Source organism: Emiliania huxleyi (genome assembly GCF_000372725.1).
Source record: "Emiliania huxleyi CCMP1516 unplaced genomic scaffold EMIHUscaffold_8, whole genome shotgun sequence".
Classification (NCBI taxonomy): domain Eukaryota; phylum Haptophyta; order Isochrysidales; family Noelaerhabdaceae; genus Emiliania; species Emiliania huxleyi.
Window position 1 is genome coordinate 1,035,466 of NW_005196021.1, and position 22,165 is coordinate 1,057,630.

The following is a 22,165-nucleotide window of genomic DNA, read 5'->3' on the forward strand; positions in this document are numbered from 1 at the left end:
GGTTGAGGTGCGAGCCCTGGAGGCCCTTGGGATGGGGTGAGACTACCCGCGGGCCTAGAAGGCCCTCGCGCAGGGGGGTGGGACATTGAGATTGAAGGCGGTCATTCATGATCTCATGATACCTACTCGAGTACAGTGGGTTGCGGGCATTAAGAAAACAGGATTGCGCGGCACGCCGCCGTTTCTAAGCCTTTCCTCACCCCTCACCCACCCCATGCCGTGGTTTCTTAGCTCTACGCGCTGGTCTATTTTGACAAAGTATTGGGAGGAGCTGCTTCTCGTTGCTGCCCGCGCTGCTCAACCCGAACTGCGTCGTCGCGACGGTGCACGGCTCGAACAAGATGACGGACGAGGCGCTCGTCCGCGCCGTGCCGCACGGGATGGCGCTGTCGGGCGGGCGGGCGGGCGAGGAGCTGCTCGGGTGCATGCGGGAGCGAGGGTGGTGAGAGGTGGGTGGGCGGAGAGGGTGTGTGGGCCGGAGATATTTATTTTTGTTTTGTTGTGTGAGAGAGAGAGAGATGTGTTTGTTGTGTGTGAAAAAATGAAGACTTCTTTTCTTGAGCTTGCCTTCGATGTTACGAAACAAACGCAAGGCGGACACACACACGACGCATCACTCTCGGGCCCACAGACATCCCGCGGACCGCACCCGCCGCCCCCGCTCCGCCACGTCCCGCCGCGCGCCCCGCCCCCTCGGGCCCGCCCCGGCCGGGAGGATGGGGAGTGACAGTTTGGGACGGCAACAGAACGAGTATCTTGCACTCCATGTGCAAGAACGCAGAGAAGGACTGGGGGTGGTCCGGCCCATCGGAGATAGCTTGCTATCAAGGTTATCCGACAAGGCGAGGAGAGAGGAACCGGAAGGTGTGGAAACGTGAAGTAATAACTTGTTACGTCCGTCCGAGAGGATCTCATTCGATCGTGTGTCGGGCCCTCGCGCTTCTAGCTGCCCGAGTCCCGTTCTCGTCTGCCCCACCCTCCACTTCCCTGGCAGATGTTTTGTAGTAGTGTTTGGGAGAGAGAGATTTTTAGCAATACGTCTCGCGCGCGCGTGAACAGGGCTCCAGGCCCCAAATGACGTGTGAGTGTTAGAGTGTTTGTGGTGTGAGCGTCAGGCCTTATTTGGGCGCCGACGCTCGGGGTCGTCTGGCAACGGCACCGGAAGCTCGAGACGCAGCTCTCGGGGCTGCCAGCCAACCCAGGAGTCGATTTTAGGACCAATCTCAATAACAATCTATATCAGCATGAACAACCGGGAACTTTCGATCACAAAAGCGTGATCTTTTTTTCACCGATCTTGATACGCCGGCGGCGGGCTTGCGACTGCCTTTGCTGGGGCCGCCATGCTCTCCATTTCGCTGGCTTGCCTCCTCTTAGCCTCGCACTCGATCTCCGCAGACCAGGCACAGCAGCAACCTCCGCCGCGATCGCCTCCGCCGACTTCGCCTTCGGCGCCTCCATCGCCCACGCCGCCTCCGGCGCTGCCGCCCGAGCCTCCACAGCCACCTCCACCTCCTTCGCCATGGTCCCCAGATCCCCTTCCGCCTCCGCCTCCCAGCCCCTCATCTCCGCCGCCCTCGCCGCCGCGGCCGCCCTAGCCGCCGCCCTCGCCGCCAGTATCACCGCCCTCGCTGCCCCCGCCGCCCTCGCCGCCCTCTCCGCCACCCCCGACGCCGCCCGACGCGCCACCAATCTCGCCGCCACCGCCGCCGCCAACCCCACTCTCCCCAGAGCCGTCGCCACCGCCGCCGCCGCTGCCGTCCTCACCGTCGCCGAAAGCGCCCGAGCCCTCTCCGCCGCCGCCGCCAGTGCCGCTGAGCCCCGATCCATCCCCGCCGCCGCCGGCGCCGCCGCCGTCTCCGAATCCGCCCTCGCCCGAACCGTCGCCTCCTCCACCGCCAAGCCCATCCACCCCAGAGCCGTCGCCGCCCCCAGCCCCGCCCCCCCCGCACCTCCCGCCCTCCTGGCCGCCATCGCCTCCCTCGTCACCGCCTCCCTCGCCGCCGCCTCCCAGCCCCCCTCCGTCGTCGCCGCCTCCCTCGCCGCCGCCGCCCCCCACGCCCCCCGCGCCCCCCTCGACGCCGCCGCCACGGCCACCTCCGCCCTCGCCGCCGCCCTCGCCGGCCGCTCCGCCACAGCCGCCACCGGCCATGCCGGGCTTCACTCTGGTCGCAAGTGACTTCTGGCCTCCTCTCGCTGACGCGGGGAGCTGGACGAGCAACGTCCAGAACCTCGCCCCCGGGGGGTGCCACCGGACAGTGCCCCCGGGTGCGCCCCCGGGTGCGTCGTATCGGTTTTTCCCCGCACCGCAAACTCTCGGCAAGGACGCGTACCTCGAAAGGGAGTTCGACCTCAGCGCCGCACCGTCCTACGGCACCGCCCCACTAGATGCGGAACCGGTCCTTGGTTTCCGAGACTGGCGCTCGAGAGGACACAAGCAGTCGTATATCAGTCTCCACGCGACGCTCTGGCTCGCACATTCGCACCCTCGCTCCCCCTGCAGGCACCGTACGCGTCGAGCTCCGCTTCTTCGCCTTCGACTCGTGGGACAGGAAGGAGGAGGTCCAGATCTACCTCAACGGCGAGCTCGCGCTGTCTTTCCAACCTCTTCCCGAGGTTGGAAACCCGGCGCCGTCTCGAATATCGACAGACTGCGGGAATGGTTATGACGACTGGATGGAACTCCCGCTGGTTGCCCAGGCGTCTTCGTCTGACGGCCAATGGCTGCGGCTTCGCATCAACACAACCCTGGACCAACCTGCCAATGACGAGTCGTGGGCAATCCAGGCTCGCGACCACACAGCACACATACCTCAAATACCGGTCGTTCGCGACCACCCACAGCCACCATACATGACACCGTTCTTCGCTTCGAGATTCCTCCCGGACAGAGACAGGCAGTCTCTCAGGAGAGACAGCCAACACCCGTACACAGGAGAGATGGGACCGCCCCCCGCCCCCACTCGCCTGCCTAAGAAAACAGGCACACCCGCAACACACAGCGACCACTCGCATGGAGGCGGCAGCGCGACACCCGCCTCTAAGCACGAGCTCTAGGCTCACTCTCACCCCCCCTCCCCCCCCTCCCCGTCTCCCCATGCGTGTAGGGGGTGCGAGTCCTGGTCGCACCCGGGTCGCCGTCGCTGCCGCCGCCACCTTCCCCGCCCTCGCCGCCCTCATGGCCACCCCCGCCGCCGCCCTCGGCGCCGCCCTCACCGCCCTTACCCCCTTCGCCACCGTCGTTGCCGCCGCCTCCACCCGTGCCGCCGCCGCCCGCACCGCCGCCGCCCGAACTGCCTCCGACAAACCCTCCCAGCCCGCCCGGGCCATCCTCGCCGCCGCAACCTTCTTCACCGCCCTCTCCACCTCCGTCACCGCCGCCGCCCTCGCCACCACCCTCGCCGCCTCCGCCCTCTCCACCTCCGTCACCGCCGCCGCCCTCGCCGCCGCCGCCCTCGCCGCCGCCGCCCTCGCCGCCGCCGCCGTCTCCGCCTCCACCCTCGCCTCCACCCTCGCCGCCGCCGCCCTCGCCGCCGCCGCCCTCGCCGCCGCCGCCCTCGCCGCCGCCGCTGTCTCCGCCTCCACCCTCGCCTCCACCCTCGCCGCCGCCGCCCTCGCCGCCACCACCCTCGCCGCCTCCGCCCTCTCCACCTCCGTCACCGCCGCCGCCCTCGCCGCCGCCGCCCTCGCCGCCGCCGCCCTCGCCGCCGCCGCCGTCTCCGCCTCCACCACCGCCTCCACCCTCGCCGCCGCCGCCCTCGCCGCCCCCACCCTCACCGCCACCCCCGTCGCCGCCACCACCCTTCCCGCCGTCTCCGCCTCCAACACCGCCTCCACCCTCGCCGCCGCCGCCCTCGCCGCCCCCACCCTCACCGCCACCCCCGTCGCCGCCACCACCCTTCCCGCCGTCTCCGCCTCCAACACCGCCTCCACCCTCGCCGCCGCCGCCCTCGCCGCCCCCACCCTCACCGCCACCCCCGTCGCCGCCACCACCCTTCCCGCCTCCTCCGGGTCCGCCGCCGCCTCCACCCTCGCCGCCGCCGCCCTCGCCGCCCCCACCCTCACCGCCACCCCCGTCGCCGCCGCCGTCGCCCCCGTTCCCGCCGCCGCCGCCTTCCCCTTTGCCGCCGCCGCCGATTCCCTGTCGCACCTTAGTGCCGGATTGCTACTTCATCAACACGAGCACGTCGCGATGTGACGCGTACTTCGACATCCTTCCGGATCAAACGTGGCGCTTCTGTGGCCAAACTGGGGATTCAACCTGCGACGGCCTCGAAACATCGCAGTACACAAACGAGACTTTGCCGGATGGCTTCTACCCGTGCCCATCCCCCCCCGTGCCCCCACCCTCGCCGCCGCCGCCGTCGCCGCCGTCGCCGCCGCCGTCTCCACCGCCGCCATCACCGCCGCCATCGCCGCCACCGCCCGTGCGGCCGCCGCCCTCACCGCCGCCACCCGCGCCGCCGCCGCCCTCACCGCTACCACCCGCGCCGCCACCGCCCTCGCCGCCGCCGCCCGTGCCGCCACCACCCTCGCCGCCGCCGCCCGTGCCGCCACCACCCTCGCCGCCGCCGCCTCCTTCACCGCCGCCTCCAAGCCCACCGCCCACGCCACCTCCGCCGTCCGCTTCGCCCTCACCGCCACCGCCATCCCCTTTGCCCTCGCCGCCGCCGCCGTCAGCCTCGCCCTTGCCGCCGCCGCCCTCCAGCCCGCCGCCGCCGCCGCCGCCGCCTCCACTGGCGCCGCCTCCGCTGTCGCCGCCTCCGCTGTCGCCGCCTCGAGTTGTTGAAGCGCAAAAAGCCTTCATCGCGGAGCCCGCGGGCTATGCCACGATTGGCGTAGGCATAGTGGTCGTGCTCCTCCTCATATGTCTTGGCGTCGGCTGCTACCGCAAGAGGAGGCGGCGCAAGCGGCCCGGGAATCGGGATTCGACGGCCGGCGTTGCGCGGACCGCGCCAACCACCGGCGTCGGCGACAGGACACTGACGCGCGCCAGGTCGAGAGGACCCGGGGGGGTGGGATTCGACGGCCCGCCGGACGAGGAGATGGGCGGCTTCACCCCACGGACCTCTGTGCGCGCCGTTAACGCGATGGTCGCTGCCGACGCCGCCGCCAACGAGGCCGCTCCCGGTTCTCGCCGGTCGATGCGCGAGATCAGAGACGAGCTGTCTCGGCGGAGCGCCTCCTCGATGCGCTCTTCGACCTCACCCGGGTCGCAGGCAGGACAGGGGCCGCTCTCGCCAGCGGCCGCTCCAGCCGGAAGCGACCCTGTCGCCGGCGACACCGTCCTTGCGCACGGGCGGAGATGCACCGTCCAGTACGTCACGTCCAAGGGTCTGTACGACCTCAAGCCGGTCGGAGGCGGGGACCCTCTGTACGGGGTTGCGCTGGCCGACATCGAGGTCCCCAGAAGCACCCCTCCTCCCCCTCCACCCCCTCCACCGCCTCCGCCGCCGCCGCCGCCGCCTGCTGCGGCCCAAGCAAGCCCTCCGCCGGAGTCTGGCGACACCGTCCTTGCGTACGGGCGGAGATGCACCGTCCAGTACGTCACGTCCAAGGGTCTGTACGACCTCAAGCCGGTCGGAGGCGGGGACCCTCTGTACGGGGTTGCGCTGGCCGACATCGAGGCTGAGGCCAACACGCCTCAGACGCCGCAGCTCTCGGACATGACGCCGGAGGACGCGATCGAGGAGATTGAGCGCCTGACCGAGGCGGGCGAGGAGGTGCCCGAGCGGCTGTGGGCGGTCGCCGAGCGGGCGGTCGCCGAGCGGGACACCCCCGCCGTTCGGGGAGAGCAGGATACCCCCGTCGTCGGGGGCGAATGCGACGCCGGTGATGTGGATCCGAACACGGATAGCAAGGTTACGCCGTGGAGGCAGCAACGGCAGTACCTGACTGCGGCGGCGAGCGCCGCAGAGACGCCTCCAACCGACCCCGCCCCCGCCCGGCCTCAATCTCCCCGCAAATCTCCCCGCGGGCGGCAGTCTCCCCGGCTTCACTCTCGCGCTGCGGTCGTTCGGCGCTCGGATGACGACCAGGAGGAGCGCGACATGGACCTCGCGATGGCGGCGTCCCTTGCTGTGTCGTCGGCGGGGGAGGCCGCTACGCCGGCCTTGGAAGCGATCGACGAGGAGGAGGACCCGCCGACGCCGCAATCGCAGCAGCGTCGCTCAAAACATGGTGTGCTCCTGAGCTCGCGCAGCGCCACAGCCGGGAACGAGGATTTGCTCCCTGAGGACAACAAGATCCCCGCTGCTTCACCGCCGCCGCGGCCGCCGCCACCACCACCTCCTCCTCCTCCTGGTGGTCCTCCGATTCCTACGACCAACAAGGCCTCCGCTGCACCGCCGCCGCGGCCGCCACCTCCTCCTCCTCCTCCTGGTGGTCCTCCGTTTCCTACGACCAACAAGGCCTCCGCTGCTTCACCGCCGCCGCGGCCGCCACCTCCTCCTCCTCCTCCTGGTGGTCCTCCGTTTCCTACGACCCTTCCCCCTCCACCGCCGCCACCTCCTCCTCCCGCAGAGGCGGACGCGGACCCGGCGGCGGACCGCGCTGCAGCCTCGCGCGACAGTGGAGACGAGAGGCTTAGCCCGCGCAGGCGCAGAGACAGCGGGGAGCTGTGGGACGCCGCCAGTGACGACTCCGGCCTGTCTGTCGATGGGCCAGCGGACAGCGACGCCGCAAGCGACGACTCTGGCCTCGCCGTCGACCGCCGCGCTGAGCCCGAGGCGGTGGAGGGTGCCGCAGCGGTCGTTGCCAGAGTCCTGGCCAATGCTGGCGGCGGCGGCGATGGCGAGGCTTCCTCCCCGCCCGCCCCGGCGGCGGTCGAGCTTCCGCCCATCAGCGAGGCGGAGCAGCGGGCGTACGACGGCCTCTTCAGCTCCGCCGCCAAGGGCTGCGCGACCGTGAGCCGCGCCGCGGCGGCGCCCGTCTTTGCGTCTGCGTCGGTGGGCGAGGGGGACGTGGACCACATCTGGGGGCTCTGCGTGTCGGCGCGCGGCTCCGACACGGCGGCCAGCCGGTCCGAGGACGAGCTGAGCTCAGCTGAGTTCGCGGCGGCGCTGCACCTCGCCGCCGCCAACGTGCGCGGCCTCCTGCCCGGCGGGCTGCCTCCGACCATGCCCGGCAGCCTCGCGCTGTACGTCTTCGAGGCGGAGGAGGCGGCCGAGGCGGCCGAGGCGGCCGAGGCGACGGCGCAGTTGCGCCACGACGCCGCTCAGCGCATGGCGCGCGCTGCGTCGTTTGCTTCGCAGGCATCAGTGTCCTCGCACGAGGAAGAGAAGGAGGGGGGCGAGGGCTCGGTCCCGCCTGACATGAAGCCAGAGGAGGCGCTTGCACTGATCGAGGAGCTCACGGCAGCGGGCGAGGAGGTGCCCGAGACGCTGTGGAATATCGCTGAACAGGGCGAGGACGGGGACGACAGGGACGACCTCGACGTCGACATCGACGACGAAGGGGGCGACTACGGCGCGGCCACCGCCCCGGCGGCGGTCGAGCTTCCGCCCATCAGCGAGGCGGAGCAGCGGGCGTACGACGGCCTCTTCAGCTCCGCCGCCAAGGGCTGCGCGACCGTGAGCCGCGCCGCGGCGGCGCCCGTCTTTGCGTCTGCGTCGGTGGGCGAGGGGGACGTGGACCACATCTGGGGGCTCTGCGTGTCGGCGCGCGGCTCCGACACGGCGGCCAGCCGGTCCGAGGACGAGCTGAGCTCAGCTGAGTTCGCGGCGGCGCTGCACCTCGCCGCCGCCAGCGTGCGCGGCCTCCTGCCCGGCGGGCTGCCTCCGAGCATGCCCGGCAGCCTCGCGCTGTACGTCTTCGAGGCGGAGGAGGCGGCCGAGGCGGTGGGCGATTCTCCGGGCACGGGGGACACGGCTGGTAGGCCCGACTTGACGCCCGAGGAGGCGACGGAGGCGATCGAGCAGGCGCTCGAGGCGGGCGAGGCGGTGCCAGAGTGGCTATTTGCGCTGGCCCAGCCGCGCGAGACGGCCGCCGAGTCGCGTCCAGCCGCCACAGTGCGTCCGCTGAACCTTCAAGGCGGAAGCGCGCCGGCTCGGCCGACGGCAGGAGCGGCAGGTGGCGCGAAGACGACGAAGGACGAGAAGAAGGCGGCGGCGCTGCAGCTGAAGCAGCGAAAGAAGGACGCCGCGGAGGCGAAGGCACAGGAGAAGGCCGCGGCTGCCGAGGCGCGGAGGGCTGCCAAAGCCGCCGCGCCGGCTCCGCCCACGGCCGGCGCGGCCTCGTCGAGCGGCGCGAAGCCGGCCAAGGACGAGAAGAAGGCGGCGGCGCTGCAGCTGAGGCAGCAAAAGGAGGAGGAGAAGGCGAGGGCGGCGCAGGAGAAGGCGCGCGTCCGCAAAGAGAAGGCGGAAGAGAAGGCCGCTGCCGCGGAGGCGAAGAGGGCTGCCAAAGCGGCGCGCGATGGCTCAACGCAACCTGTCTGGCAATGAGCCAGTTTTCAGATCTCCCAGATGTTTTTTTAGTCAGGGACGATCAGTGACAGAAGATATTAAGATGCGCCACGCATCTTCGGCTCTTGTAAAGAAAGAAAGAAAACAGTCAACCCAAGGGAGGGATCGGAGGACGGCCCTTGTGAGCGGCTTTACCGCGGATTTTTTTTTTGCACACCATGTTCATTGCGACCCTGCCTGCCTCCGGCCTCATCCTGCCCGCGCCCACCGAGGTACTCGTGCGCGTTCCAGCCAATCCCGGATCGATCCAGTCGGCTGCAGCAGTCTTTCCGTCCACGGTCCTGATCGCCGAGACGGATTGCGACGGCGTCGAGATCCCGCCCAAAGCGAAGCTCTCAAGCGCTGCTGCTGCTGGCGCGGTCACGATGTTTCGGTTTCAAACTCACCAAACATATCTCCATGAACAGGCGAGTGCATCGAGAAGAAGAAGGTCGCCGCGCTGCGTACCAAGCAGCTCCAGGAGGAGCGGGTTGCGCAGGAGAAGCTCGAGATCTTGCTGGCCCAAGAGGCTCGGCGTGAGGCGGCCAGACCAGCGAAGGAAGCTCAGATGGCGAAGCGAGCGGCAGAAGAGCGGAAGCGCGCCGAGGCGGCAGGCTACAAGACCAAGGTGGATCGCGAGGGCGCCGCCGCTGGCGACGTCGAAGCACCGGCCCCGCTGCCGCTCGACACGTGCGTCTACTGCACGCCGCAGGTCTAGGACGCCCTAAGGGCCGTACATCTGCATGTTGTAGCGGGACCGAGCCGATATTGGGCGACGAGCCGCAGTCTTAGCACTTAGGTTTGGTAATGTGTGCACAGGCCACAGCCCAGGAAAGCTGCAAGCAGCACCCCAGGTAGTGGTAGCAGGTACGAAACGGTACACATAACACACACGCATGTTTGTGGAACACTGGGCCTAGCAGCTAAAAGGTCCGATAGGTGCGGCGCCACCCACCCTTCGGGATATGAAACGCGCCTGCGGGCGAAAACCGTTACCAAAACCGCACAACTCTCCGTCACTCCACCAGCATGTAATACCCGCAGCCGCTGTCCGCCGCCAGCGGGCAGCCCACGGCGATGCGGCCGCGGTGGCGCGAGGCGGGGTTGCGGATGGGGAAGCGCAGGCACACGAACCGCTCGGGGCAGCGGCAGCGGTAGAAGCCAGAGCCGCTCGCAAACTCATTCTCGACCAGCGCAAAGTAGTTTAGCGAGCCGCTGCCGCGCGTCAGCCGATCGCGGTGGCTGTACAGCATGGCGCGGATCGCCGCGACCTCCTCGAGCCGGCTCGTCTCGCCGCCGCCGCCGCCCGGCGCCGCGCGCCTGACGTCCTCCTGGCGAAACTGCTTCTTCCGCGCGGCGCACCGCTCCGGCATCCGAGCCTGCAGCGCGTTCCACATCGAGGTGTTGACGCAGGGGACGGCGACGCCGAGGTCTGTCCGGCAGAGCGGGCAGCGCGTCGTGTTCGACAGGGCTCGCAGCAGGCACGGCCGGCAGAAGGTGTGCCCACAGGCGGTGGTCGACGGCTCGTACATGAGGTCGAGGCAGACGGTACACCGGTACTCCTCCTCAAAGGCGCTGTCCTGCGGCGACTGGCTCGCCGCCCCCTGGCTCGGGCTCGGCTGGCTGGCGGCGGCGACGGCGGCGGAGGAGGAGGTTCTCGGATGCTTGCGCGGAGGCAGCGGCAGCGACCACTGCGTCCGGTCCGCCGCAGCGTCGGCGGTGGGTGCGTCGGCGGCGGGCGGCGCAGCCGCGGCAGCCGCCGCCGCGGGGGCGTCGGCGGGACGTGTGGCATCCTCCGCAAGCTGCCGCTCCGCCGCCTCGCACCGCCGCTCCGCCCAGGCTCGGATCTTGGCGAGGTGCGACGCGTACATGTGCTGCTCGCGCGAGCCGGCAGGAGCGAGCGCGGCGAGCTCGGCGACCGCATCGAGCTCGAGCTCGGCGTCGCACGTGTACTGCGCCTCGATTAGCCTGAGCATCGCGGCGGCCGATGCCATGTGTAGTTCCGGCGAGCCACCAATGCGGGGCCGCAGCGATTTTCGGCGGCGGACTTCAACTTTCTTTTTATCCTTCCCCCAACTCCTCTCTTGCAGCGCCGGCCCGGGTTAGCTCGGCCGCGCCCATCGCAGACAGACATGGCTCGCATCTCCGAGTCCTCCGACGACAGCAGCGGCGACGAGTCTCTACCTGCCCTCGTCGATAACAGCGGCTCTTCCGACAGCGACGAGAGCGTCACGTTTGGCGGCAAAGAGAGCAAGAAAGAGAGCTCATCGCAGCAGCCACGCGGGGCGGCGACGCAGCCAAAGAAACCGCGGTACCTGCCTGGCCAGCGGGTGCGTATCTCCGGCCTCGCCACCAAGCCCGAGCTGAATGGGGTGGCGGCGCGCGTGACAACCGACGGGTTTGACGAGAGCAAGGGGCGCTACCACGTCAAACCTGACGGGGGGAAACCGACGGTGGGGATAAAGCCGGAGAACCTGGAGCCTATCGTGGACGATATGGACGAGCTCGACTCCGCCTCGGGGTCGAGCACAAGTAGCGTGGAGCCGCCGCGGGCGAGGGTGGCGGAGCTCGAGGCGGAGGCGGAGGCGCTGCGGCGGCAGCTAGCCGAGGCGCGGGATCACGCGGAGGCGCGGGCGACGGCGGCAGCCGCGGAGGCGCTAGCAGTGGCGGCGCGCGCGACGGCAGAGGCGAAGGCCGAGGCGGAGACGCGGTCAGCGGCAGAGGCGCGGGCGGCGGCGGCGGAAGAGCGTGCGCGGCAGGCGGAGGAAGTGCACCGGGCGTACCGCTCCGCGGAGGAGGAGGCGCGGCGCGCCGAGCGGGCGAGGAGAGAGGACGATGTTGCTGCACAGAAGCGAGAGAGGCAGCAGGCGGCGCAGCTGGCGGCGCTGGAGGCGAAGCGGCGGGCGGACGAGGAGGAGAAGCAGCGGAGGGCGGACGAGAAGGCGGCGGCCAAGGCGGCCACGGCGGCACGCAAGGAGGAGGAGAAGCGCGAGAAGGAGCGCATTCGGATTGAGACGATTGCGGCGGCGGAGGTGCGGAGCAATGTGGAGGAGATGAGGCGCAAGCTTTTGCAAGAGAGAAAGAGAGAAGAGGCGCGGCTTCTCCGCGCACCCACGGGGCCACGCCCATTGTCAACATAGGGAGACGATCGAGACGCTGCGCGCTGCCCTCCGGGAGGAGGTTGCCGAGCGTGCAGCCGCCGAGGAATGGCGGACGATTGCCGAGCGACGGCGGCGGCAGGCGGAGGCGAACCTGCACCAGGCGCTGCAGCAGCACGGCGACGGCGTCGAGCGGCCCCCCATCTCGGAGGGAGACGAGTGCATCGTCTGCCTGAACAAGCCGAAGACCCACGCACCAGCCGGCCGAGAGACGTCGCGCTGCCGCCGAGAGTTCGCGCACACACTCTGCCACTCCCGGTTTAGGCACTGATCCCGCCTCGCAATGCGGACAAGCCATGCGGCCACCTCGCCTTTTGCGGAGAGTGCGCGGAGGCCCTGATGAACATGGAGACGGACAGAGGGGTGCGGAAGGACGTGTGCCCGCTGTGCGAGGTGGGGTGGCTCGCTCGCTGGCCCGCTGCTCCCCAGGCGACAGAGCCCCCCCCCCCCCCCTATGCCGCCGCAGGAGGTGATCGAGCGCGCAGTGCGCATCTACAGCTGAGTGACGCGAGAGGCAGGGCCCGCGGCTGCCAGTCTTGGCATGCGGTCGTTCGAGCTGGCTCTGCGGGGCTCGCGAGGGGTGAGGTGGGGTGGGGCGCGCTCCCAGGGCGCGCGGCGCGAGTCGTGTGAATGGGGCTGGAGCGAGCGCGGGAGCAAAGAACTCGGCCGTGCGAGCTCGCGCGCGGCGCTCGCAGCGCGTTGTCGATCTCGACTGATTCAGCGACGAAGCTGGGCGGTTGCTGGAGCGTGGGTGGAGCGGTGCACGGCCGCGCGCCCGGTCCCCGTGCGGGTCGTGGTGGCGACGACGTGCCGAGCGGTGCTATCATGTTTGGGTGAGAGATGCGCGCATCTGCTGGTCAATCAGCGGCTAGGGCAGGCAGCACTATGGGTGGCCTCAACACATGCAGAGCCACAGCTCCATGGGGTGCCATGCAGGTGACGTTCTGTGCGCTCTCGCGTATTTGTTGAAATTTCAACAAATTCGCGCCAATTAGTAACTTCGCGTGTTCCTGTTCGGTTTGATGTGTAGATGGCAGACGATCGACTCAGGGCTCTCATTGAAGTGAGAAAAAACACCCTTGGCATGCGCATGGTCTGAGAGCGATGGGACCATATGTGTGCATCGAGAGTTAAGTTAACCTAATAACGCGCGGCTATATTTGTTGTGAACTTGGATGCGGAAGGCTAGTTGGAAGTTGCAAAAAGTCTGTGGTGCAAAAACCGCCAAAAAGAAAAACTACCAGAATCGCTGTCACGCGGCCAGCTCGCACGTCGCAGCTCGGCACTACCTACTCAAAAAAAAGTGACCTTACAGGTACAGTGGGTTGCGGGCATTAAGAAAACGTACCATTAAGAAACCACGCCGAGCGATTTCCGCAAAAATCTAAGAAACCACGGCGCGCCGCAGGCGCGGCCCCGAGAAAAGGCCAGACACCGAGTGTGAACGGGAGGCCCAGCTCAAAATTCTCTTCGCCTGCGGCGCGCGCACTTGTCACTTTCCAAGCCTGCGGTGTTCTGAGTGGATGGAGTGAATGGAGGCGTGTGTGCGTCTTCCCGTCATCCAGACAGAGAGCCGACTCGGCGGCAGACTCTGGCATCGCCCTCGCGGACCGCAGCTTACCTCTTACCTAAAAATCCTTCGGGCCGGCGCTCTGGCTTGAGTGCCCCGGCCGGAGCTAAGAAACCACGGCGTGGGGTGGATGAGGGCTGTGGAAAGGCTTAGAAACGGCGGCGTGCCGCGCAATCCTGTTTTCTTAATGCCCGCAACCCACTGAAAATCACCCATTTTTTAAGCGTTCGCCGCATACACAAGGTCCGCCTGCGTGCGGCGCCAGCTTCTCAGGGCCGTAGCGCGAAAAACGACGGAGGAGATGCATCCTAGCTGTCGCCGCCGAAGGCGACTCGACGCCGCTGAGATCGGAGATCAAGCTCTGACAGGTCACACGTCGCTCCTTTGACGCCGACGTGACTCACCCGTGCAGAGCGCATCAGGACGCGGTCTCGACGCGCTCGGTACGACGCCTGCGACCCGTCTCGGGTCAGGTGGCACGACGCTCATCGCGCCTGCCAGCGCTGCCGTGCAGGTTGCCACGACAAGGTCGAGCACGCTTCTATACGCTCGCCCAGCCTTCCTTTCCATCCCATTAGACAGCCTGGGAACGGTGGCGGTCAGAGGCAAAGCCTGCGAGGGGTGGTGGAACCACATGTCACGGCCACCGCCGGCTCGACGCGACGATAGCCTCCGGAGGCTGACTTTGAGGCACCATCATCGGACGATGTCGACGAGTTGGGTCGCTCTCGCGGTAGCCAGGTAGCCCCCCATACTAGTAGCACCAGCCATGCCCATGGCCTCAGGGAGCGCGGGCGAGGGCGCTGGGAGCAACACGGACAAAAAAACATCAAAAGTGGTCATTTCCACACCACCCGTATTTTTGCAACTAGTCGGAAGTGGTACGTTGGGTCGTGCTGTGAATGTGATGCTGGGGGTGTGAGAGAAAGTCTCACATTTTTAGGCGGGTTTGTTAACACATACAGGCAGGGTCACAGGCTAGGCGTGAACGAGCGCAGCACGGAGGCAGAGGAGAGACGGCGGTCGGTGAGGACACGCATGATACTGGTTGGAGCTACCGACGCCGGCCGATCCTGAGCGGCCCACCCACCACCGTCATCTCCCCCGCGCTGCTCGTGAGCTCTCAGACGGGCCTAGTTGCGCATGTCGTCGTCGGCCGATGCGACATCGTGGCCGCGGAGGTATCGAGCTCTGCGTGGTGGATGCGGAGCTGCGGCGACCGGCACTGACGTGGTCTTTTCTCGCAGCTGCGAGACACGCTTTCTCGGAGCGGGGCATCCAAAACAACAGGGCGGAAGGGAGGGGTGACCATACGCGCAGCGCAGGAGGGGTGCCCCTAAGGGGGCACAAAGGTAGCTTTTAGGGGAGTGAACAAGACGCCACACCAGGACACGAGCACGCTCGCCGCCTGCGCTCGCCGCGTCGCTCTCTCCCTCCCCTTCTCTGCTTTTTGAGATGCGGCGCTGGAGTGCCGCTGTCCACTTCTTGCCTCTCATGTATGGCCTGCAATTCGCGGAGGTCGATCATGCGGCCAGCTGGCAGGCAGCGGGCCTCATCGACCACTTCGCAGCGGTGCACGACGACGCGCTGATGCCGGCCGTCTTTGATGCTGTGGAGTCGGTCGCGGAGAGACTCCTGCGCCCTGATCATCCAGGCGGGAGCAAAAAGATCGAGACAGAATCCAGCTTTTGGATGCCACTGTATGAGGCGGACGGGTCGCGGCGTGCTCCACTCAACGCGCTCGAGGCAGCCGCCCACCAGTTGCACTACCTCGCCTTTGGCGACGCGCCGACGCCGGTGATCGGCGGTGAATGGTGGCTTCGCGGGGAGGACGGCGACGAGGCGGACCGCGGGTTCCGGTTCCACTTTGACAAGGACGAGTCGCACCTGAAGTTGCGCGACGAGATCCGAAATCCAGAGGTCTCGTCCGTCACCTACCTCGGCATGAGCGGCGCGCCAACGCTCGTCCTCAACCAGACGATCGGCCACGGCGCTAACGAGATGGAGCCGCGCCTCGCGCCGCACGGCCTCCTGGCGCACCCACACCTCAACCGGCACCTCATCTTCCGTGGCGACCTCAACCACGGCGTCGTCGGACCGCTGGCGAGGCAGACGGCCACCGAGCGCCGTCGGCTCGTGTTGCTGATCAATTGGTGGCGCGCCCCGGCACCTTCCGAGCCAAGGTGCATGCCGATGAGCGAGGACGCCTGGCGCGAGCGCGGCTTGCTGGAGCAGTCGAGCACGGCCGCCAGCACGATCGCCGGAGCCAAGGCCTGGATGGCGAGGCGTCCCCCACCCTCTCCTCCAGCTGCCGTCACGGTGCCGCCGCCGCCCGCCGCCCAAGGACGGAGGCACACGTGGATCGTGTTCGAGGTGGGCGACGGTTTCGTGTATCAGTACGCTCTCCCGCACCGCGAGAGCGTCGATGCCGAGTACTCGCTCGTCGAGTGGCCGGCGGGCACCGCCATCGGCCCTCTGCTCCAGATGAGCCCGGCCGGGATGCCAGCCGTCATAGCAGACGCCAGGCCGAAGCTGCACCTGGTGCTCGACGGGCGGCCCAAGCTATGGGCGGGCTTGCTGCCTAGCTGGCTGCCTGCGCTGCACGAGCAGTACGGCGCGGCGCTCGGTTTCGTCCTGACGGACGCGAGCGAGCATGCGATGTTGCTGCGTCGATTCTTTGGGGTGCGCGCCCAGGACGCGCCCACCGCGGCGCTGCACAACCCTGCCGGCAACGAGAAGTATGCCATGGGAGGCCAGCTCAACGAGGCAGCGCTGCGGGAGTTTGTGCGAGACTTTCTCCATGGCCGATTGCGGCCCGCAAAGGAGGACCTGTGATCTGACTGGCTGCTAATTCACTGTCGTTAGTCGTTTGGTCTTGTTGTGCACACTACATAGTACGCAGGACAGCACAGACCACAGTGACAGCACGACGAATTCGATCGAGCACGGCAGCACGGCTGTGTGGAGTGTGCTCATCACAGTCACACGAGTCACACACAGCTCAGGCAGCTCGTGAGCCGTCCCCGTACTCTCGAGTATGCGTCGACGTAGTCATAGAGCTCCCTGTCATACAGTATGAGCTGTAGTAACGGACTAAATAGTACGGTATGGGTTTGGCGTTTGGGGTGAAGGCATCGGTGCGCGTGCGGTTCGCGGCGCCAGGGCTTAGCTATAAGCTAGAGCCGTATCTCTTGGGAAGACGAGGAGCGCGAGGAGCTATACGACCTACGTCGCGTCGGACTTCGGAGCGAGAGAGGGTTCGCGCGCAAGCCGCGACAACAAATTTTCGCACCACCCTCAAACTCGAAACACACAAACAGATCCCGGATCCCGCAGACTCCTGTCCGCCTCTCAGAGACAACACTCAACAGGAGTAAATATTGACCGTACTCCTCGTCTCCAGACGCGGCCTCTCTCATCTCTCAACATCATGCGTGTTCGTACTGTAACACGTACGGCTGGCTCGCAGCCACCATGAGGCCGCATTCTTTTCTCGCTCATGCCGCCGCCCCCTCCCCAAAGAGCCGCCCCATCAGCCGCTCGACCTGCGGCACCAGCCCGCCCTTTGCGGCGAGCCCCTCCCTCTCGTTCGCCACCGCCACCACGCGGACGAGCGACGTTTCCGCCGCGAGCCCGAGGCGCTCGCGGATGCGGCCCACCTGTGTCTTGAGCGACGGACCCGTCCACTCGGCCTGACTGTTGTGCGCGAGGTCGACGCCGCTGTCGGAGGGCGACGGGGGAAGCGGGCCTTGCCCCACCTCGGGCGTGTCCTCGGGAGGGACGTGCCACGGCTCGGGCGGGGGGTCCTGCCGCGCCTGTGGTCAAAAGGCCGCGGAGAATCAAGGCAGAGGAACTCGGCCGAGAGGACGCGGCCCCCGTGCACGCGCCTCGGGCGGAGGGGACTGCTGCCGCGCCTCGAGGGCGGTGAGCCGCCGGACGAGCGCCTCTTCGCGGGCAGCCGCCTCCTGCCTTGCCGCTGCCGCCTCCGTCCGCACCTTCTCCACGCGATCCCTCGCCTCCTGCCTGACCGCCGCTGCCTCCACCCTCGCCGACTCCTCGCGCGCCCTCGCCGCCTCCTCACGGGCCGCCGCCTGAGCCCCCGCCGCCGCTGCCTCCGACCTCACCTGCTCGACATGATGCAATGTAAACATAGTATTAATTGAATGTCATATGCCTCCGACCTCACCTGGTCGACGCAGACCCTCGCCTGCTGCCACCACTCCTTCGCCGCCGCCGCCTCCATTCTCGCCGCCTCCTCGCGCGCCCTCGCCTCCGAGAGCGCGCGTTGCAGCAGCGTGTTTGCTTGCTCGAGCTGCGCGTGGGACTGCTGCAGCTGCGCCATCTGCGCCGCCGATGCAGCAGCCCACGCACTCAGCCTCTCGCGCGCGTTCGCCTCCTCGCGCCACGTGTGCGCCTGCTTCGCCTGCTGCTGCATCGCCTGCTCCGCCCGCCACTCCACTGCCTCCGCCCGCGTCGCCAGAGGTGCCTCTGCTGCGTCCGGAGGCAGCGGGCGCAGCGCCGCCGTTAGGGGCGAAACTTCCGGGGGTGGCGGCGGCAGCGGCGGGGTCGGCGGGTGGGGAGGCGGGTCGACGCAGAGAGAGGCCCCAAGCTCCGCGAGCGGGTCGGTGCGCCGAAGCTTGCCATCTGGCAGGATGGAGCAAAGCTTGAGCGTCTCCGACGCAATCTTCATGCTTGCTCCCGCCTCAAGCAGGCGGCGCATGATGGCAAAGTCGTCTCTGGCTGCTGCGAAGCACAGTGCAGTGAGGCCCACACCCGGCAGGCGCTGGTCGACCACCGCACCACAGCGCAGGAGCGTATCAATCAGGCTCTCCTGGCCGTTAGAGGCAGCGGCCATCAGGAGCGTGAAGCCGCCCAAACCGTCCCCGTTCACGTAGGACGCGTTGACCCTCCCGCTGGCCGCAATCCACGCCAGCACCACCGACTCGTCACCTCGGTCAGCCGCCCTCTTGACCTCGTCGGGGATGAGCGGATCGCCGTGATTTGCGGGATCCTCGGTCATGTCCACTGCCTGGAAGACGCGGTTTTTTTTGTCGGCCGGTGCGTCTTTGTCGGCCGAGGCCTGTCCCGGGCGCGGCAGATGCGGAGGCGGCGGAAATGACACTCCGCGGAGGCGACTCATCAAGTGGAAGCGCGGAGCGGGGCCGTCGGAAAAACTGATGGCGAGGCAGGGTGCGGAAATTCGATGATTTCTTTACTGTCCCGTTTTGCTGTTCACAGCTAGGGACGGCCTCTGCGGCAAAGTCAAACCACCCCACCACCTCCGACCTGCCTCCCTCCCACCTACCGCAGCAAACCTTCGGCTCGCGCTCAGAGGCTCGCCGCGCCCGTGCGGCGCGCCGAGGCGGCGCCGAGGCCGGCGCCTTGCACCCGGCCCGCGGCCGGCACCGCCTCGCCCCACAACTGACCGCCCTGCGGCCCCTGCGCAGGCGTACCACAGGCGTCGCTCAAAAAGCGACGCCGGGTGTGGGCTGCTCCCTTGACCCGTCACCCGCCGCGCCCACGCCCGGCCGCCTCACCGCTCACGGAGCGCTCGGCTGCTCGCCGCCGCCGCCGCGCGTCCCGCGCCGCCACGCATGCCCCTTGCCCTGACGCGCGCGCTCTGCGGCAGAGCGCGCGTCTGTCACAGACGGAGCAGCGACCGCGCCAGCGGTCGCTGCTCCGCCCCTCCGTCGCGCGCGCCGCGCGCGCCGCCGCCGCCGCCGCCGCCGCCGCCGCCGCTCGCGCCGCCTCGCCTCCGCCACAACCGCTCCATCGCCAGACACGCTGCCGCCCGTCCGCTTGCTCGACCTCCCCAGGGAGCTCCTCGTGCGCGCCTTCTCTTGCTGCGACAGCCCCCTCGACACCGCTCGCGTCGCGGCCGTCTCCCACCTCTTTCACGCCTCTCTCGCAGTGGAGGCCATCCGCTTGTGGGCGCAAGAGCGCGGCTTCGAGCTGCCGGCGCAGCCAGAGGGCGAGGGCTGCGCCGTGCGGTGGCTGTGCTACTCCGCATTGCTGTGCGAGTCCAACCCGCCGGCGAGGGCGGCGGCAGGCAATACGCACAGCGTCTTCATCGACGGCGAGGGGCGGCTGTCGTCGTGCGGAAAGGCTGAGGACTGGAGGCCAGGGCTCCTCGGTCACGGCGAAGGCGTGACGCGGCTCAACACGCCGACCCGCCTCCCCCTTCTGGGCGGCGAGCGCGCCGTGAGCGTGTCGGCTGGAGATGTGCACAGCCTGGCCCTCGCCGCGCACGGCAGTGTCTGGAGCTGGGGCGATGGAGAATACGGCAAGCTGGGCCACGGCGACCAGCAGAACCAGTGGCAGCCGAAGAAGGTCGAGGCCTTTGAGGGGCAGCGCGTCGTCGCTGTGTCGGCTGGAGAGCGGCACAGCCTCGCCGTCACCGCCGACGGAGCTGTCTGGAGCTGGGGCAGTGGGGGCTGGGGCAAGCTGGGCCACGGCGGCGCGCAGGACCAGTGGCAGCCGAAGAAGATCGAGGCCTTGGCGGGCCAGCGCGTCGTCGCCGTCTCGGCGGGAGGCGAACACAGCCTCGCCCTCACCGCCGATGGCGCTGTCTGGAGCTGGGGCCGTGGAGCCTATGGCAAGCTGGGCCACGGCGACGAGCAGATCCAGCTGCTGCCGAAGAAGATTGAGGCCTTTACTGGCCAGCGCGTCGTCGCTGTGTCGGCTGGAGGATACCACAGCCTCGCCATCACCGCCGACGGCTCCGTCTGGAGCTGGGGCTGGAGAGCCTCTGGCCGGTTGGGCCACGGTGACGGGCAGAACCAGCCTCTGCCGAAGAAGATTGAGGCCTTTGCCGGCCAGCGCGTCGTCACTGTGTCGACGGGAGAGCACTACAGCTTCGCCCTCACCGCCGACGGCGCCGTCTGGAGCTGGGGCTTCGGAGCCTTTGGCCAGCTGGGCCACGGCGACGAGCAGAACCAGCTGCTGCCGAAGAAGGTCGAGGCCTTTGCTGGCCAGCGCGTCGTCGCTGTGTCGGCGGGATGCGACCACAGCATCGCCCTCACCGCTGGCGGCGCCGTCTTTACGTGGGGCGAGGGCGAGGACGGCTGCCTAGGCCACGGAGATGACCTGTCGAACCAGCTGATGCTGCCCAAGAAGGTCGAGACGTGGGCGCTTGAGCGCAGTGAGCAGGGGTTGTGAAGGTGCAAGTGAGACAGGGAGGAAAGAAAACAGACAACCGTGTTTCGAACACAACAGTGATCAGTGTGACCCGGCTGCGGGGGGGGGGGGGGGGGCGTCTCACCCTGAATTAGCCTCCACCCTGCACGGAAAAAAGACGAGCGCGTGCGTGCTCTGCTGCTCTCTCTCTTCACACTCGTCTTGGCTCTTGCTGCACTCACAAGTAATATATCTTTACTTCCAACACCCGGACGTTCCCAGGGTGATGGAAGGTTCGACGCACCCCCGGACTGGGCAGAGAAATCCCAGGAAACAAAGGCCTGGGCACTCCACCCCGCCCCCACTTGCCCTGACTGCACAGGATTGCGCGCCCCGACGAACGGCGACACATAGCGGGGGACACTGCGCCGGGGGGTATGCCTAACTTTGGTGCTTTGTGTGGGTCGCGTTCCCTTGGTAGCTGTGTGGCTGAAGCCCTCGTGCCGCTGGCTTGCCCCTTCCAGCGGCTGGCCCCTCGAGACTTGGCGGTAGGAGGGGGAGAGGGAGGCCCGGTGGGAGGAGAGGGAGAGGGAGGCCCGGTGGGAGGGGAGGGAGAGGGAGGCCGCCTTGGGCTCTTCTCCTCCCCCCTCCCTGGGCTCTTCTCCTCTCCCCTCCCTGGGCTCTTCTCCCCACCTGCCTGGTACTCTCGGCCTGATTACCGGAGCGTCTGCTGGGGAGCAGACGCTGGGGGGACACTCTCGCCCGAAGGCGGTACGCACGACCCGGAGGCGTGGCCGCCTTCTCCCGCTTTGATCTCCCTCAGCTGCTTCTCCTCAACTCAACCTGTGAGCTTGAGGGCGGCGGGGGTGGGAGTGCTCTCGGGCGGCGTGTGCGAGCGCGCGCGGCGCGAGATCTCTTTCGCGAGGGCACGGTGGGTCGGGTGAGTATCTCGCGCGCTCGCACTATTTCACGTTATATGAGGCACTGCCCTTGAGTGCCTTTGCAGAACCGCCACTGCAGTGGTCGAGCCGGTTCGCGGTTCGAGCTGGGACCTTTTGGCTCCCGGCTCGAAACTCGCTTGGAGGGTTGCTTCGCTCTCGCGGAGCGAGCGCGGGCGCGCGGGTGCGTGTGCGCGTGCGCTGCTGCAAGGCGAGGCGAGGCGCGGCGCGGCGCGGCGCGGCGCGGCGAGGCGGGCGGCGGCGGCGCGCGATCGTTCTTTTTGCCCGGGTGAGGCGTGGCGAGCGCGTCGCGTGGTGATGACGCCGCACGCGGAGGAAGCTCTTGGTGACCCACCGCGGTGGCAGCGAGCCCGAGCGAGCCACCTGCCGCATGACGGGTTGACGTAGAAAAGAATTTCCTGAGCGATTGCTGCACTCACAAGCAAAACGCAAAGAGAGGCACACAGTAGCTAACACACAGCTAAAAACTAAAAGTCGGCTGACAAAAGTCAAAGCGGTTAAGTGCACCGGTGGTCAGTCACAGAACAGTGTGCAGGAGGTGGATTTGTAGATTGTACATCAAAAGCGCGCAAGTGGTAGTGAAGAGAGTGGTAGCAAGCAAAGTGGCACGGGGAGAGGGGGCTACGCGTGAGGCGGCCCGGCACAGACGCGGAGAGCGGGGATCCCCAAGACGGGGGAGTGGGATTCGCGCCGCACACCGATCACGAGCGACGGTGCGGCTTCAGGCAGCAGCCTCGCTGTGCTGCTGGCCACCGCGTCGCTCGGACGCGGCGATGCTAGCGGCGATGGCGCCGAGCAGCGCGGGGGCGGCGTGGCCTATGCAGCCGAGATCGGGCCGAGATCGAGCCGAGATCGTGCCGAGATCGTGCAGCAAACGCTTCCCATGTCTCCCCCATATCTCCCCCATATCTCCCCAGAACT

General features: G+C 68.0%; 5 protein-coding genes across 5 annotated transcripts; 3 read left to right on the forward strand and 2 right to left on the reverse strand.

Annotated features, from left to right (window-relative positions):
• Nucleotides 1–1,522: 1,522 nt before the first annotated feature.
• On the forward strand, nt 1,523–8,441 carry EMIHUDRAFT_97083 (hypothetical protein; the record flags this gene model as incomplete). The annotated part of the gene is made up of 4 exons (XM_005759643.1): nt 1,523–1,808; nt 2,504–2,662; nt 3,108–4,011; nt 4,709–8,441. The coding sequence occupies 4 exons, from the start codon at nt 1,523–1,525 to the stop codon at nt 8,439–8,441; spliced, it is 5,082 nt and encodes a 1,693-aa protein (XP_005759700.1).
• A 1,016-nt stretch (nt 8,442–9,457) lies between these two features.
• On the reverse strand, nt 9,458–10,435 carry EMIHUDRAFT_198666 (hypothetical protein; the record flags this gene model as incomplete). The annotated part of the gene is made up of 3 exons (XM_005759644.1): nt 9,458–9,712; nt 9,767–10,016; nt 10,266–10,435. 3 exons carry the CDS (start codon nt 10,433–10,435, stop codon nt 9,458–9,460), a joined length of 675 nt encoding a protein of 224 aa, XP_005759701.1.
• A 501-nt stretch (nt 10,436–10,936) lies between these two features.
• On the forward strand, nt 10,937–12,101 carry EMIHUDRAFT_97085 (hypothetical protein; the record flags this gene model as incomplete). The annotated part of the gene is made up of 3 exons (XM_005759645.1): nt 10,937–11,473; nt 11,864–11,992; nt 12,066–12,101. The coding sequence occupies 3 exons, from the start codon at nt 10,937–10,939 to the stop codon at nt 12,099–12,101; spliced, it is 702 nt and encodes a 233-aa protein (XP_005759702.1).
• Nucleotides 12,102–12,590: 489 nt separating this feature from the next.
• On the reverse strand, nt 12,591–13,385 carry EMIHUDRAFT_198668 (hypothetical protein; the record flags this gene model as incomplete). Its single annotated transcript, XM_005759646.1, has 3 exons — nt 12,591–12,694; nt 13,035–13,104; nt 13,368–13,385. 3 exons carry the CDS (start codon nt 13,383–13,385, stop codon nt 12,591–12,593), a joined length of 192 nt encoding a protein of 63 aa, XP_005759703.1.
• Nucleotides 13,386–14,663: 1,278 nt separating this feature from the next.
• Nucleotides 14,664–16,004, forward strand: EMIHUDRAFT_198669 (hypothetical protein; the record flags this gene model as incomplete). Its single annotated transcript, XM_005759647.1, has 1 exon — nt 14,664–16,004. The coding sequence occupies one exon, from the start codon at nt 14,664–14,666 to the stop codon at nt 16,002–16,004; it is 1,341 nt and encodes a 446-aa protein (XP_005759704.1).
• Nucleotides 16,005–22,165: the final 6,161 nt, after the last annotated feature.